The sequence below is a fragment of the Anomalospiza imberbis genome, chromosome 5, assembly GCF_031753505.1.
Source record: "Anomalospiza imberbis isolate Cuckoo-Finch-1a 21T00152 chromosome 5, ASM3175350v1, whole genome shotgun sequence".
NCBI lineage: Eukaryota > Metazoa > Chordata > Aves > Passeriformes > Viduidae > Anomalospiza > Anomalospiza imberbis.
In genome coordinates this window covers 50,421,277-50,437,172 of record NC_089685.1, presented here as the reverse complement: position 1 = coordinate 50,437,172, position 15,896 = coordinate 50,421,277, and the positions used below count along the sequence as shown (strand labels likewise).

The 15,896-nt window shown below is 42.6% G+C and overlaps 1 protein-coding gene across 21 annotated transcripts in view; it reads right to left on the bottom strand.

The window, feature by feature from the left end:
- Positions 1-9,415: 9,415 nt before the first annotated feature.
- Positions 9,416-15,896, bottom strand: part of ABCC9 (ATP binding cassette subfamily C member 9) — a 69,646-nt gene continuing 63,165 nt past the window's right edge. For 18 of the 21 annotated variants that reach the window (XM_068190650.1, XM_068190652.1, XM_068190656.1 and 15 more), the window contains 5 exons: positions 13,660-13,768; positions 13,339-13,442; positions 12,465-12,598; positions 12,139-12,201; positions 9,416-9,748 (listed from right to left, as the gene is read on the bottom strand). In XM_068190650.1, coding sequence (XP_068046751.1) covers positions 9,611-9,748; positions 12,139-12,201; positions 12,465-12,598; positions 13,339-13,442; positions 13,660-13,768 — 548 coding nt within the window. In that variant the 3' untranslated portion in view covers positions 9,416-9,610. Of the gene's footprint in view, positions 9,749-10,388; positions 10,570-12,138; positions 12,202-12,464; positions 12,599-13,338; positions 13,443-13,659; positions 13,769-15,896 lie in introns of all 21 variants that reach the window. The other 3 variants (XM_068190639.1, XM_068190643.1, XM_068190647.1) reach the window with 1 other exon arrangement.

Here is a 15,896-nt window from a genome sequence, read left to right as displayed (position 1 = left end):
CGGGCCGGGCGGAGCGGGCCGGGCGGAGCGGGGGGGGCGCGGGTGGAGCGGGGCTCGGGCTCGGGGAGATGAGCGGAGGGGCCGGGGCGGGGCTGGGGCTGGGGACGCGGGACTCGGGCTGGGGACGCGGGACTCGGGCTGGGGACGCGGGACTCGGGCTGGGGATGCGGGACTCGGGCTGGGGACGCGGCGCTCGGGCTAGGGATGAGGAGCCGGGGCGGGGCTCCTGCTCGGGATGCGGGGCCGGGGCTCGGAGCGGTGGTTGGGATGCGGAGCACGGGCGCACAAGCTCCCTGCGCTGCGCGGTGCCTGTGGACGATGAGTTGAGGGGGTTTTCGGCAAGTTCCAGCCCATTTAACAGCGGGACGAGGTGCTAACGCTGCTGGTCTGTGCCATTTCGCTAGTTACACAAAGCTGCGCGCCTGCCTGCTTCCCCTGGCAAGCCAAGAGTTGCGCCTTCCTAACTTTATCTTCCCTCGAATCTAGCTGAGACAGAGGAAGCGAGGCTCGTGCGTAAGTTTGGGGGACCAAAGCCAGAATCTCATGACCTTTGCAGCTTTGGACAAACTTAATTACCTGTCTCTGCAAGAAAGAAAGACATTTCTTTTCACGGGTCACAGCTCTTGCTGAGCCGTGTCAGGCCCGTTGTAATGTTCAGCTGGGAAATGGGCACTGGCAGATGGGGATTTGTATTTGGGATGGGTGTAGGAGGAATTATGTACAATGACAACCTCTCCCCCACCTCCCCAGTGAAATCCCTGAAGTTTTTTCTCTTTCCCACTGGTTGAGGTTAACAGTTTTGGCCCTTGTGTTTAATGGAAACTTGCATTCTTGGAAATTGCAGATTTTTTTTCCCCCTGAAGTCTTAGAGTTTGCAATGGGAAGAATAAAAAGTACATCAACTTTATGAAAATGTCTAAATTCAGATTTTAATGAAGCAAAATGCAGAGATTTTGTCAGATTAACTCCCTTGTATCCAAGGAGTGTGACAGTGTGTGTGTGTGTGTGCATGTGGTAGGGAGGTTCCAAACTTTTCTGTGTTTCACTCAAGTGAATCACCTCTAGGGTATAAAATTTCTACAGAACAAAATACCTCACTCCCCTCTGTAAACTAGGGAAAAGCTTGACAGGCCTGCTGCAATCAGGAAGGTTTAAAGCATATTCAAGCTTGGAAAAACTGAGAAGGCACATTTGACAGGCAGTGTAATCCTCAGCCTGAAGATATCCACCCTGCTGAACACATGCACGTGCTCAACTTTAAATAGATGACTGGTTCCTGGAAACTTCTCCAGCACTGGCCTTTGCTAATGCCACATACCCAGTAGTCAGAGGAGAGACAGACACAAAGCCCCAGTCATATTAGGCAATTAGCTAAATATTTATGCGTGAAATTAACTTTAGGCAGATGGGAAGATGAGAAATCAGGGTCTAAGCCAAATGCCTTTACATTCTAACCAGACTCTGAGTACAAACACATAAAATCACTTAGGTGGGTGTCTACAGGGTCAGCATTGTTGGTGTGTGGCACTTCATGGGCTGGGCTTGGAGAACTTGGGGAATTACTGCAAATGAGGTGGCAGAGACAGCTCTGGAGGGGCTGACTTATTTGTTTCATGCAGCCCCAAAAGTGCATCTCACTTGGATGTTACTATTGGAAATAACTGGTTTAATACCTTAATACTGGTTCCCTTTACCTTTTTCCCTTTCCCCCTTTTCCTTATTCTCTTCCTCTGCCCTCCTCCCATTTACCTCCTCTGAAGTAATTGTTCCGTTCTAGGGCTAGAAACAAGATTGGTGTTCCCCAGTACAGCTGCTAGGTGCAACTCAAAACATAACTGCCTGGCAACTGCTTGCAACACTTCCCACCCCTCACTTCTTCATGAGATCTTGAATTGTATGACTTTGCTTCTGACACAAATTAGCTCATGCCACATGCCCAAGTGCACAGTTTGCTCTGAAGTTCTTTAAATCCACAGCTTTATAATCGGGAACACAGAAACACCAAGAAATGTTGTTTTATTTACTCGCCACTTCAGAGTATAAACCCACGTGTGTGTGTGTTTTCAGCATCATCCCTTCTCACTCAGCCCCTCAAGCTGCTGCAGCTCCCCACCCCATCTCTGCGGGTAGCGAGTGCAACTGTGTGACACACAGGTAGTGTGTGGATTAGCAGCTAGTTTGGATCAAGCCCATCTTTGAAGGCAGGTGGGAGCAAGGAGCAACATTCCTAGAGCGATTCAAGTGGAACAGAAACTGCTGCCAGCACTGGCACTGTCAGGAGTTCCCTGGGAGCTCTCAGGCCTATGTGTTCCCTACTAACCTGCTGGAGGTTTCCTCCCCCTTAACTGGGCACCATGCAGAGGCTGGAATTCTTGTAGCTGAGATGGGAAAGTATCCATCAAACACACACAGATAGTCCTGGCACAGCCCCAGTGTGGCTGAACAAAAGTTACTGATCCTTTCACCCACCATCACGCATTGCAGAAAAAGTGCTCACAAAATCCCATCTCTTCCTCTCTGCTTGTTCAATACTGGAAGAGATGCCTTCCTCCTCACTTCTACTGGAGATGAGTTTTGAGGAAGCCTGCTGGGCCGTGACCGCAGGAATGTGAGGATCAGGAGCTCCAGCCATGATTCTGAGCACAGCATCCATTTCCCCAAGTTCTAGTCTCTGAATATGCTCTAGAGAGTGACAGCCACTAAAACCCTTCCCCTCTGACCTTTTAAATACTTGCATGGTTGCCACATGCACACTTCAGAGATTTAAGTAATAGCTGGGAAAATCTAAAACATCTCCTAACCCATTTGGTAAGGAACAGAATGTCTGAAGTGTTGTGAACACAGCCTTTTCAGGAAAAAAAAAATATCACAACTGATGGCAGTTTTAGGTCCAGTTTACTTATGGCCCTTCATGTGTCTCCTTGCTGTTTCATTCCCCTCCACCCACAAGCATTACTGATATTATGGTAAATATCACTTTAAAATTATGCCTATCTAAAAAACAGGATTAAATAATGTGCTTAGACATGAATCTGAAATTTCCACATTATAGCCCTGTCCAGCCCTTTCAGAAAATCCTGCTTTGTAATAAGTTTTGTTTGAAATTCTAATCTTAGCTTAGAGATAGGATGACTTTGCAGGCTTCCAGAGATGTCATGCATTTAGAGCGAGGCTTCCACAGAGACACAAAGCTGATAAGCCATATTCGGAGAGCGTGGGTGAACTCTTCCCTACATGAGCTGCCAGGACATCCATCAAACATGAAAGAACAGAAACTGCAAACTAAGGGCATCTGTTACCCTGAACCAGCTCTTCCCCCCACCCCCCCCCCCCACCCCGCCCCATTTCATGCAAGAGCAGCAGGACAAAAATAGTTTTTATCATCAGAATACATGTAACTAGTGCCCTTCGTCCAATGTAAGTTGCATAGTGAAGTTTGTTCATTACATGCCTTTTCCTGGAATTTATCCTAAGGCTCTGGGAAGAGCAACCCCAGTTTGGGACTGTTTCCTTGCCTCTCCATGCCATAATTTATGGGAAGGCTGTAAATCAGTTTCTAGGTGGGTTGAACATGGTTACAGTGAGTCTCTAGCTGTGTTCCTAGAGTGTGATGTCCCTTAGGTGCTTCCCCTCCCTGGCTCACTGGCTTTTCCAGGGTTAAATTAAGATTATGCCATTGACAGAAGGGAGATGCCATGTCTCACCTTCAGATCTTATCACACAATATCTGGCAACCCCAAGCCCTCAAATCTCAGATACTCTGGTGGGACCTGAAGAAATAGATGGCCCCAAATCTGAATGATTCAGCCATTAAAATCTGCTGTACTCAGAGATTCTTAGGCTCCCACCTTCCTGCCTCTGATGGAGAAGTCTAATGGTCATATTGCTGGAAGAGTAAGGGCCTAATGTGGCTGGTGGAATAAAAACACATATAACCATTAAATATGGAAGAATATGCTGCCTTGGGGCGTCTGTAGCTGTGATCCTGAAGGCGGAGGTTCTGGACCATGTCATTTATACAAAGCTGCATTAGTTTCTTAGTTACATGGTTAAATATTTTACTGCACATTGATGTGATATTTATGGATATAGCCCAAAAATCCTGAAATAAATTAAAGGGAGAGTTAAGAAATGTCATGGGAATAGCTGTGAGGAACTCTTCTGGGCAGTCCTAGCTGGGACTGTTCATTACATACTTATACCTTTAATCTAAAGATTGTATAACCATGTAATGTATTTATGTATAAAGCAAACTAATATACATACATGGGAATGAATTGCAGTGGCCACTGAAATGTGCAGGTGCTGGATGCTGTATTATTATGTAACAGCTCATGGGATGAAAATCCCTGTGTTCCATGAAAATGAAAGGAGGCATCTTGCATGTGATGAATGACAATTACACCTAGTAGAAACCAATTAAAAATATATTTTAAATAACTACTTGTTTATAGTGTTCAGAATGTGGTTTATTATATTAGAGAAATGAGCAGCCCCTGCCAGGAATGTCTGCTCTGTTTCCATGGGTAGTGTCTAGCAGCAGACAAATGCTATCAATAGTGAATAATTAATAGTAATTGTAGTAAATAGATTTTCTAAAAATCTCTCTTCTCTTGACAGATTACACTTGGAAGCTTCTTGGCTTCATTCAAGCCAACACTTTAAGCTGTGCTGCTAAAACAAAATAGCATCAGCAAGTTGCTAATTTGTACGAGTCAGCAAACTTCTGCCTCGTGACAATTTTTTTCATCATCTGAATACCTGATAGTCTTTCCCCACAGTTCTGCACAGAGGTCAATTCTAGTGGAGAAAAAACAGAGCAGTAAAAAACCAATGTGGAAACGATTGGGATGTTTGCATGGCAACGAATAATTTGATTTACAGTTTTGTTTTCAGACTTTTCTTAGTAGTCTCTTAGTTTTGCCTCTGAAAGGATTTAGTTTCCAAAAAACTGAGGAGTTCTTCACATGCCACCATGGAATTCATATCAGAAAATTTACATAACATATTCTGATTTTAAATAAGGCTGTCAAAAGATGCTACTTGAGGATGCAAATATGCTGAGTTAATTTTTGCTTTTAATCACATTTAGTGGGAGAATCATTGCTCCAGAGAGGTTTTTACAAGTGGCACTGTGGTTTCAGTGGATATTTTAGGGTTGATTTTGACTGGCAGTATCACACTGGGGACACGGGGTTACAGTGCTTCCAATGGGAACATACTCCAACTTCTGACTCTAGATAATGGAAACATGATAATGAAGACATGGCCCCTGTCCACAGCTTTTTTTATAAAGGTAGCTGTTGACTCAAGTGTGTTATATCTCCTTTTTTTTTTTTTAATAAAATACCTACAAGCATTTATTTAAAATGCTTGTGTGAGATTTCCTTCAGCTTTTCATGATGTATTAACAAAATTGCCTGTGAATGTATTGGCATCTTTACACTATAAAGCACAACAGTCCATTGCTTTGGGAAGCAAAAAGAACACAATCAATTAAATGAAACAACTTATTTACAAGGAGTTTTTACTACTTGACCACATTTGAAATTATATTTCTATTTAAAAAAAACACAATTCAACATTATTGCTTTTTGCAGAGGTTTTATCTATAATGAGATGCAAACTTCTTTGGGCTATGTTCCTGTTGGTACTGAGTTCCATGGAGGTGTATGAATTTACAGCAGAACTGTTCTGCTATAACAAACCTAAAAGGGGCTTGTCCAAGTGCTTGAGAAGTGTTGGAGAATATATTCTTTCAGCTGCATGATACAGTTGGGAAAAGCAGGCACACTCCTGCAAAAAAAGAGCTTTTCAGGTCTGCAGTGAGACTGGAACTTATAAACACTTGAGATACCTCTTGTACGTATCACTTGGCCTAACAAAGCAGAGATCTCTCCCTGCAGACTTTGCCTTGCTTATGCCCCTGGCTTAACAGAGCTATCCCAAACTGCTCAGGGGAAGTTCCAGTCTTTCCTAGCACAATTAAGTTTGGGCTCAGTAGAGGTTTTATGGGATATTTCTAGTTTAGAAGAAGCAGGGATGAGCTGTTATGAGCTGTGATGATTTTGATGAAAGGCCATATACAGGAAGGGAGCAGAGCCAGCCCTTAGACCTGGCTCAAGGAGTGGGAAAGATAACCATGGGTTGTAAGCCAAAGGTTAAGAAACACTGTTGTGGCTCCACAAGCAGTTGCACAATCAATTTCTTTACTTAAAGGGGACCTGCAGGAAAGATGGGAAGGGACTCTGTGAGGGAGTGCAGTGGTAGGAGGAGGGGGAATGGCTTCAAATTGGAAGAATGTAGGTTTAGTTTGGATATTGGAAAGAAATTGTTCCCTGTAAGGGTGGAGAGGCCCAGGCACAGGTTGCCCAGAGCAGCTGTGGCTGCCCCACCCCTGGCAGTGTCCAAGGCCAGGCTGGATAGGGCTCAGAGCAACCTTGGATAGTGGAAGGTGTCCCTGCCCATGGCATGGGGTGAAACAAGAGAAGCTTTAAGGTTCCTCCCAGTCCAAACCATTCTGTGATTCTATGATTGGCAACAACTTTGCTGTTTCTCTCCAGGAACAGTTAACAGAAAAACAATGCAGATGGAATGAGAAATATTATTTAGAATCTATCACAGTGATGTCTTTCCTCTGTCCATAGTTAAATTTACATATAGCCAGTGCTCATATTCAAAGTTCCTCTGTAAAAGGAAGAACTTCATAGTTCTGAAGGACAATATCACAATACTGAAAGATAGCTTAGTTTAATGCTTAGAAAAACAAACCAACCCCCAAACATGATGTCACTAGAGTAAGTGTCCCCCTGAAGAGCAGGGGTGTTATGACAGAAAGACAGGAAGGAAGGGGGAAAGGAGAGTGAGTGCAGAGGTGTGTGAGAGAAAAAATGGGGCAAAGGGCATGGAGCTCCCCTGGGAAAGAGTGGGAGGGCATGGGCAGAATAAGGAGCATCCAGAGATACAGGCAGGAGACTTAAAGGTCTATGACACAAGGAGATGGTGAAGAAAAAAGAGCAAGGAGGCTGTGGCAGAGAAGACAGACTTACCAGCAGAAGAGGCAGTGTGACAAGAATCAAAGAAACAGTCTCCAGGCTGATGTTTCCTTTACTGTGCACATGACACCCTTAGGAAACTGCTCCCAAACAGAACACACTTCAGACCTTTACATGAAATCAAAAGAAATTTGTTTCAAAGATTTCATCCCTTATGCTCCCTTTTCAGTAACAAAACAGCTGTGCAACCAACTGGCAACACCCTCCTCCTTTAGAGGAAAACACAAAAAATGTTCAGCCTAAGCCCTTGGGGAGTCTCTACCACCATGTGGACAGCAGCTATAATGGGAGGAGATCTCCTGCGTCTGCAGCAGGTGGTTTATGTTCGTTATCTTGTAAGATTTGTGTGTGTTGACTAGGATTAATGCTTTAGAAATGGGATTGTGCTTTTAAACCTGCTGGGCAGCAGTGGGACACACTGTCACACAATGCTTCAGCTCTGGTGAATCTAACGCTGGGGCCAGTATTCCTGCACTCCTCCCTCCAAACAAATGGAGCACGATGAGGTTCTTTCACCCCATCACTTTTCTCACATATCTATTTTCTTTTCCATGAGTTCAAGCAGCAGAGTTCACTTCTAAAGCCGGGGGTGAGCAAAGAAGGTGCTTCTCACACCTGTAATGGCTCTGGGACAAACCTAAGAGAAAAGAGGTGCTAATTATTGGCCCCTCTTAAGTATTACAAGACATAGTCCCAGGCCCATGGCAACCCTTTAATGCAGTGGGAACAGGGATGCCATTGAACTGGCTGGCAACACTTAAAATAAATCAGGATTGCATTGTTACCAAAGACACACAGATCAACAAAACTTTTTGCGCTTCATCTTTATATCCAGTCTGACAGCAGGGAATCCAATTATCTTTTCGCTGAAGACAACTAAATTAAATCAAGAATAATTTTGGCCTTTTGGCCATTAAATTTGGATAACAATATGTGCTTCTGCTGCAGGCATCAGCTTTATTAAAATGTATTTTATTTGAATGACAAAGATCACCATGGGGAATTAATCCAGAAAAGAACAAAAATGCTTTCACAGCAGTAGACAGGGAAATCACAGAAGTACTTCCTCTCATAAAATGTTCAAGGCTGAGTTCTTTTGCTTAGTTGTGTCACACAGCTTTTATTTTCAATAATTCAGAGAAAAAAAATTCCAAAAATCAATTTAAAAAGATAAACCTCTTTATCATTTTTTACACTGTGAGACTAAATGTAAGCCCAATTTCAAGTCCTACAACTTCTCCAAAATTATTGCTTTTTTGAGGGGGGGAGGGGGCAGGGAGGAAAATGCTGCACCTTATGTTATTTTAATGCACTAAAAATAGGCTTAAGTGCACTTAGTAGTCTTCCTAAATGTTGTAGCAGCAGGTGAATAAGAATCACCTTGAATATTACCAGTGAAGCTGATCTCTCAAGCTGTACCTTTGAAAATATGCCTGTGAAACTCCTTCTGGGTGTTTACTGCCCATGGATCAGGATCAAACTATGTGTGAAAGTCAGGTGCAAAGCTGCCTGATGTAAATATGTGTCTAACTTCATCTACATTCTTGAGGATGTACAATAATTTGAAAATCACACCTTCTTGCACTAGATCTGATTTAGAGGTAGGCCACAAATATGTAAAGGAAAATAAAGGTTGTCCCCAAATAGAACTTGAAGGACTAAAGACATATAAAACAATTAGTGGTTGGCTAATTACATGCAATTCTAAGCAGAATATTTTAGTAGACATGATTAAAGGATTGGCTAATATCAAGTTTATAAATTCAGATGATTTTTAATACGACTCTTGAGATACTGTACAAAATTCCTCTATAAGCCTATCAAAGCATGCATAATCATAGGATGATTTGAATCTTTAGTGAAATTTGGAAGACTGAATACGGATGTAGAAACTGACTGTAGGAATAAACCATTGTTGCAGTGAAAATAGTTCTGTCACGACTGAAGTGTGCTTACTAAAGTGAAGGACAGGAAGAATGTCCTTATTCCTGATGAAATTCCTTTTCCTCATTCACTGCCCCTCTGCTACAACTTGGAGAGCAAAGTTTATGCCTTTGGAATGCAGCAGATTGCCCCAAGTGTTATGGGCTTGGATGTTTTTCCTAATTTTTTCCTCTGGGGACAGAATGCATCTGGGGAACCTCTTGCTTCCTTGACAGACTGCACGATTTGATTTCTGGTTCCAGCATAACATATGCAGTTTATAAGATCAGTGCATTCTTTTTCTCTCTTTAAACAAAAAAAAAGTCAATAAAAAGTCTAAGGAAAATGCCAAATTCTCAGGAAGTAAAAACTTCTCCCTCCATGTGTGCATATGTGTGTGTGTGTGTGTGTGTGTGTGAAGTTTAATAGCTTTGAACAAAGTGACATTTTTATTGCTTCAAGGCATACATGTATTGCAATAGGCTTTATTATTTTGGAAGATGGAAATGTGAAGAAAGAAGCTCTAAAAAACAAAACAAAACAAAAAAGGTAAAAGTGATGTTACACTGAGTAGAAAATATTTGCATTTCATCTGTTTAAAAAGAAGCTGTTAGAATGCATTGTGTGGCTGTTCACATGTCAGCCCGGACAAAGGAAGCGAAGATGCCATCTTCCTGGGAAAGCAGGTTCTCAGGAGTATCATATTCCAGAATGTTCCCTCGCTTCATGACGATGACCAGGTCTGCAGTGAGGATGGTGTGAACCCGGTGCTGCCACGAAGGAAAGCAAACAGGTTTTCATTTGGATAATTCTCACTAATAATTCTCACCCCTTTGGGGAAAGCCTGTCCTTGTTTACAGCAATATTTGTAATAGATCCTTGTACTTCAACCTGAAGAGATCTTCAATTACTTTACAGCCTCTGCCACCAAGCCTGAAAATACTTTAGCATGAACTTTGCTTTTTGCCATTATGGACAACACAACTGGTGGAATAAATCCTATGGCCCTACTGAAACACATCTTCTACCATGGGAAATAGGGATGAGAAGCATCCTGCACTGCCAGGTGGCCTGGCATCATACTCTGCTCCTTGTCCTCTGCACCCCAGCAGTCTGCTCTCCATCAGTCTCAGGGCACTCCTGGGCTATTCCCTACTGTAAATCCCTCTGAGATCTAATTGGAGTGTGCTCCAGGAAACAGTTTAATCCCATAGGCTACAGGTTTCCCTTGACATGGTAGTTTCAGTGTCAGCTGTATGTCTAAGATTTACATGTGATCTGCATAAATAGTCATGAAGTTAAACAAACCCAGGAACCACATAAGAAACACCTTCTTGCACTGTTCTCTCAGAAGCTGTGCAGTAGAAAGGAAGCAGAGTGAAAGGAAACTAAAGAGGTAACAATAACTACCAAAGAGCCAGAAGTCCTGTAAACCAATGTGGACTGAGAGAGTCTACTTGTGAGTCTTCACCAAAGTGGTGAACAGGCCGTCCTCTTTGAGGAGTAAGTTTGAGGCAGTGTCACATTCAACTAGAAAGCCCTCAGAAAGGACTAGGACAATATTGGCGTCCAAGATGTGAGACACGCGATGCTGGAAAAAAGAACAGAAAAACAGGTGGGTGAAGGAAGCATCAGCTGTGAATGAAGAGAGGAAGGAATGAAGCCAGCTCCGTGAGGAAAGCTAAATATTAATGTGTGCTGTTTCACTTGAGATACTGACTTTGGAAAGGCAAAGCCAAAGAAAAGTGAGATTCCAGCCAAAAGGACAATAAGCATAGAACTGAAGGACAACAATCTCACCACCAGAATCTTCAGCATTTACACAACCAAGAACCTTGGAGCACCTTGTAAACGAGCTGGGTTAAGTGGCTTGCCTGACACAAACTACTCGATTACAGGCTTGAAACCAGAGTCCAGGAGGCCTGACTGTAATCTCTAACCACAGGACTGGATTCCAGACAAGGCAAATGAAACAGCTGTTAAAACACATATTTATCTCGTGGAGAAAACCTCTGTTTGTTGGCTAATGCTGCTGTCACAGGTGGAAATATTCTTAATGGTATCCACCACATGTCTGAGCACATATATGTATGGACATGCATGGATATATGGAACACACTTTTTGGGCACTAGAAGTGGCAGGAAAATGGGAAAGAACATCATAAACCCCTAGCTGAAAAGCTATTATTCTGGGGGGTAATTCCCATTGATTCTGATGCCTTAAGTTTTAGCTTTCATATATTCCAGATTCTGTAGTGCTTTAGTGTGTAACTCTGAACTTCATATAAAGTGTTAGCAAGTTCTCTTCACAGTTTAGTTTGACAAAACAATCCTTTTGCAGCCTGAGAACCAAGGGCACCATTGCAGCTTCAGGCCCCAAAAGTATAAAAAACAGCAAATTAAGGAGAGCAATCTGGGAGGATGGGACTTCATAACCTGAAGCTGTAATTGGAAAATTAACCCAAATATATAAATGGTCCAAAACTTATAAAAGTATGAAAATGTGTGACCCATCATCCATCTTGGGTGCAGCCATGGCCAGGCTCTTGTACTGCCCAAGGTGTATTCTTTGAAAGCCTTTTTAATAAATATCTATCTTACTCTTTAACAATGTTTAGCCTCTGGTAGCCTCTTTAGGCATCAATTCCAGTTTTTAAAACTTTTTTGTAAACCCAGCTTTTTATTCCAAAAGAGAGAAAAGATAACCCAGCTTGAGAAACCACACCAAGAATATTATGAAATCTCAACTCAAATTTGTGCTGCGTTTGTAGGCACTACACATACATAGCCTTCAGAAGCAAAATTCAAACTTAGATTTTGATGCAGCTTTCAGTAATGGTTAAAACCATGCATTTGGTTTCAATTTTTTAGTGAGAATCACTTCAAATTTTGTTGAGACAGTGCAGATGCTGAAGTTCCCTGTAAAGTCTTTGTTCAGATCCAAGTGTTTTAGTTTGATAGCAAGACAGCATTTACTGCAAAATTTCAGGTTGATAGTAGGTGTCTGACTTGTTCTGGTATCATGGAAATATTCTGGCCTCGTGGTTTATTTCTATTTTGTGATGCTTTTAGTTTTATGTAGTGGTGTTTAACTGATGAAGGGCAAGGTTAACTGCCTGAGGAATGAGGTAAAAAGAGCATTTTCTGGCTTAATACTTACCGCTATTGTTACAACAGTGCGGTCGGCGAAGGCGGTCATCACAACCTTCTGCAAGATGTTTTCCTGTCAGAGGAAAAGGCTCACTCCAGTTACTTCATCCTGTTACATTCTAAGTCACATGCTTTCAAGTATATTCCACACTATCTCTTTCCCAGCAGGGAAATGTCACACATATGAAAGCAGAGGTTCTCTAAAGCATTTTATCCTGAGAGAAACAAAAACACTGCCTGTTTTTTCTGCTACAGAGATCGCACACTTCATGGCTGACACTTAGGGAAGATGCCTTTCTCCTGGTAGATCCCTAATTAGTTAATTGCTGTACTCACTGTGGCCATGTCAATAGATGCTGTGGCTTCATCCATGATGAGGATGCTGCTCTTGCGGACAAAGGCTCGAGCCAGACAGAAGAGCTGCCTTTGCCCCACACTGAAGTTTTCCCCTCCTTCTGTGACCATGGCATCTGTAACAAAACCGGTTCCTGTGAACATTGCACCCCTGAAATGCTGCCCCTGAGAGCTCTGCTTGTGCACTATTCCAGGGCCAAGCAAAATCCCCATAAAAGCCAATAACCATAACCTTGACTGACCAGTGAGATGGAGTGATACCAAGAAAAATGAGCACAGCCTCTTGGGAAAGGAGAAATATATCACTGAACAAACAGTTGGCACAAATTGTTAGAAAATTTGGTAGGCTGCAGGGTAATATCTTAGTAATATGAAATATACTTGATATGGAAATAAATATGTGAGTTTCCTTCATGAAACAGATATGAAATGGTAAAAAAGTGCTCTGTCAGTGTTTACAGCTCTGCTTGCAGAGCCAGGTTTTGCTAAAGGAAGTAAAATTGCTCTTTTTTCTCCTTACTAATTATCCCACTGTGATCACAGAATCATAGAATATCCTGAGTTGGAAGGAGCCCACAGGACCACCAAAATCCAACTCCTGGACCTGCACAGGACAGCCTCAACAATCACACCATGATGCTGAGGTGTTGCAGGATTTTTCCACAGTGCATGGGATACCAGACTATTCCTCAGCTTTTTAATAAGAATATTCTCTCTACTATAAAGAAAGAATCTTCATTATGTGCCTGTCACTCCTACATGATGATCCGGAGTGTCAGATGGGATAGATCTGTTTATCTGTGTGCATGCATGATTCCATTATTGGCCCATGATCCAGAAATTGGTTCAGACATACCAAGGCCTCCTGGCAATGACTTGACCATGTTCTTCAACTGAGCAATCTCCAGAGCTTCCCAGAGTCTGTCATCAGTGCACTTGCATTCGGGATCCAAATTAAAGCTGCAAAGAAAACCATAGCAGGAGTCTTATTACTGCAATTACTTTCAGGTTTTCTGCAAATGAACACCTTGGCATTGTGTGTTGCTCGGCAGGCTGTGCAGATGGACTGGACTGAGCTAGGAAGGTTCCTTGCCTTTTCCATCCTCTCCTGTCCCCCAGCTCCCATGACAGGCAGGCTGTGCAAAGCTGCCTGCCACCCCCGATGGCATACACCTACCGGATGGAGCCACTGAACAGGATCGGGTCCTGGAGAATGATGGAGAGCCGGGAGCGGAGCGTGTGCAGAGGCAGTTTGCTGATGTCAATCCCATCAATCACTATCCTCCCTGTGTCAAACAACACACAGAACACCTGAGGGAATTGCACAAAGCACGTGATGCACAGCTAGCAGGTGGAAAGGTGGAACAGCCCCTCTGGGCTGGTCTCTAGATGACGGGATACTGTCTCTGTGAGCTCTCAGCACTGTCAGACACATGGGGAAGGTGAATGCAGCTAATAACACAAGCCAGGGATGTCTCAATTTATTAGTGACACTGCCACCTTGCTCTTTTCCTTTTTCTTCCCTCCACCCTCCCTTAAGGGAAATTACATGTCTTCCCTTCTGTGTGACTAATGATAGCACCAGAAGGACAATTTATTGTGGGTCAATCACAGCCAAACAGAGCAAGAACAAGAGCAACTTATGTTGCTGTGCCTTTCTTTGTTCCCCTTGAATTCAACAATTGCTGAAGATATTTCCTTTGAGAAGGAGCACAATTTCTTTTGCACAATATATGCTTGTATATGGGGGATTGGAGGTGATGGGGAAGGGATGGGCCAAGGCAAACGGAATGAGAATATTGTAAAGGCTATTTCCATCAGGTACTTCTGCAGTTTTCATGTGGATTTCTTCACTAGGCAGCTGCACTCCTCCCTGGGATGCACCTAACATTCATTTAATCAGTTCTCTCTTGCAACAGTGAGAACTTAACTGTGAACTGGTAGGCGCATGGATATTCAGAGTTCTGTACGCGTGTCCCTTCTGTCATTCCCATTGTCATGATACTGCATTTTGTAGGTTGTTCTCTGTGACCCTGTTCCAGTGGAAGATTTCATTGCCCCCCTAGATGGACTACTTCGAGGATTGTAGTTTTATGCTTTTACTATATGGCCAGAAGAATCAAGATTTTTCTCTGTAAGGTGCAAAGTCCTATTATTTTCACACTTCAAGAAAATCCAAATCAGGTTATAGGACTTCTGCTTGAGACATTGGTGGTTGCATAAACTTAAGCAATTCCTTTTCTTCACAAACAAGGACATTAGAGTGGGTTAGCAGAAGATGAGGTAGAATAAGGAGGGAAAAATTAATATGGCATTCCTGGGGAATAGGGAAATGCATATTTGATAGAAGACAGGGTGCTCAAGGAAAAGAGGAGATTAGAGGACCTAAGGGAAAAAGTAAATTTGAGAGGAGTTGGGAAACTGGGAAAGGATTGAGGGGTGGTCAAGCAAGACACAAGAGAAATGAGAAGTTGTTTGAACATTGGGCAAGAGAAGGGAAACACTAAAGAACAAAGTAAAAGTAGGGAAATAAAATGGGACAGATAGAAATTTAAGGAGATAACAAGGACCTAAGGAACAGCATGAATGAAATTTTGGCTCTAGTAAAGTGACTCAAAATAATATTAGGTAACTTTTATTAGAGTCAGGAACCCAACCAGAAGTGGACCAGCATGGAGGCCAAATATGGGTCCAGCAGGGACAGGGATGTGCACAAAGGATAAACAGAGCTTGATTAGAAAAAGCTTAGATGTTCCCATTAGGAAAAATCAGGGATACAGGAGAAGCAGACAAAGAAAATATACAGAAAGAAGATTTAAGTAGAAGGAAACTTCAAGCTGGACATAAGCATGGTTATTATTTCTTTGCAATATTTATATATCCAGGAATCATGGTCATGAATCAGAAGCCTGTGACCATAGACACATATAGGCACAGAACCACAACAAAAGCAAATATTAGCGGCATCAGATTCACTTATCCTCCCCATCCCATCCTACTGAGTTTTCCCTGGCAAACATTCCATGCACAACGGCTAAATTAGAAATGTGGAAATCTTTGAAACAAAAAGATTACATTCTGGTGGTTTTCTATATTCCCTCAACAGCACATATGTATTGTAAATGCTGAAAAGCAGTTTGTGCCAATTAGCTGGGAGAGTTAAATGCTGCAGGAGTGAAAACATAGCAACATATTTCCAACCCTTGAGTCAGAGTCTGCTGCAGTTGTGGGAAAGCACAATAAAATAAAAAAAAAAAAATCAAGGGAATGGACTTGCTGAGTTCTAGTTTATACTCTACTAATATTTTCACAGCTATAAGTTAATGCAGTTATTCTTCAGGGAAACATTTAGACACTCTAGAGACTTACATATTTTTTGTCCTGTCTCAAAAATTGCATATTGTTTTGTCAGAC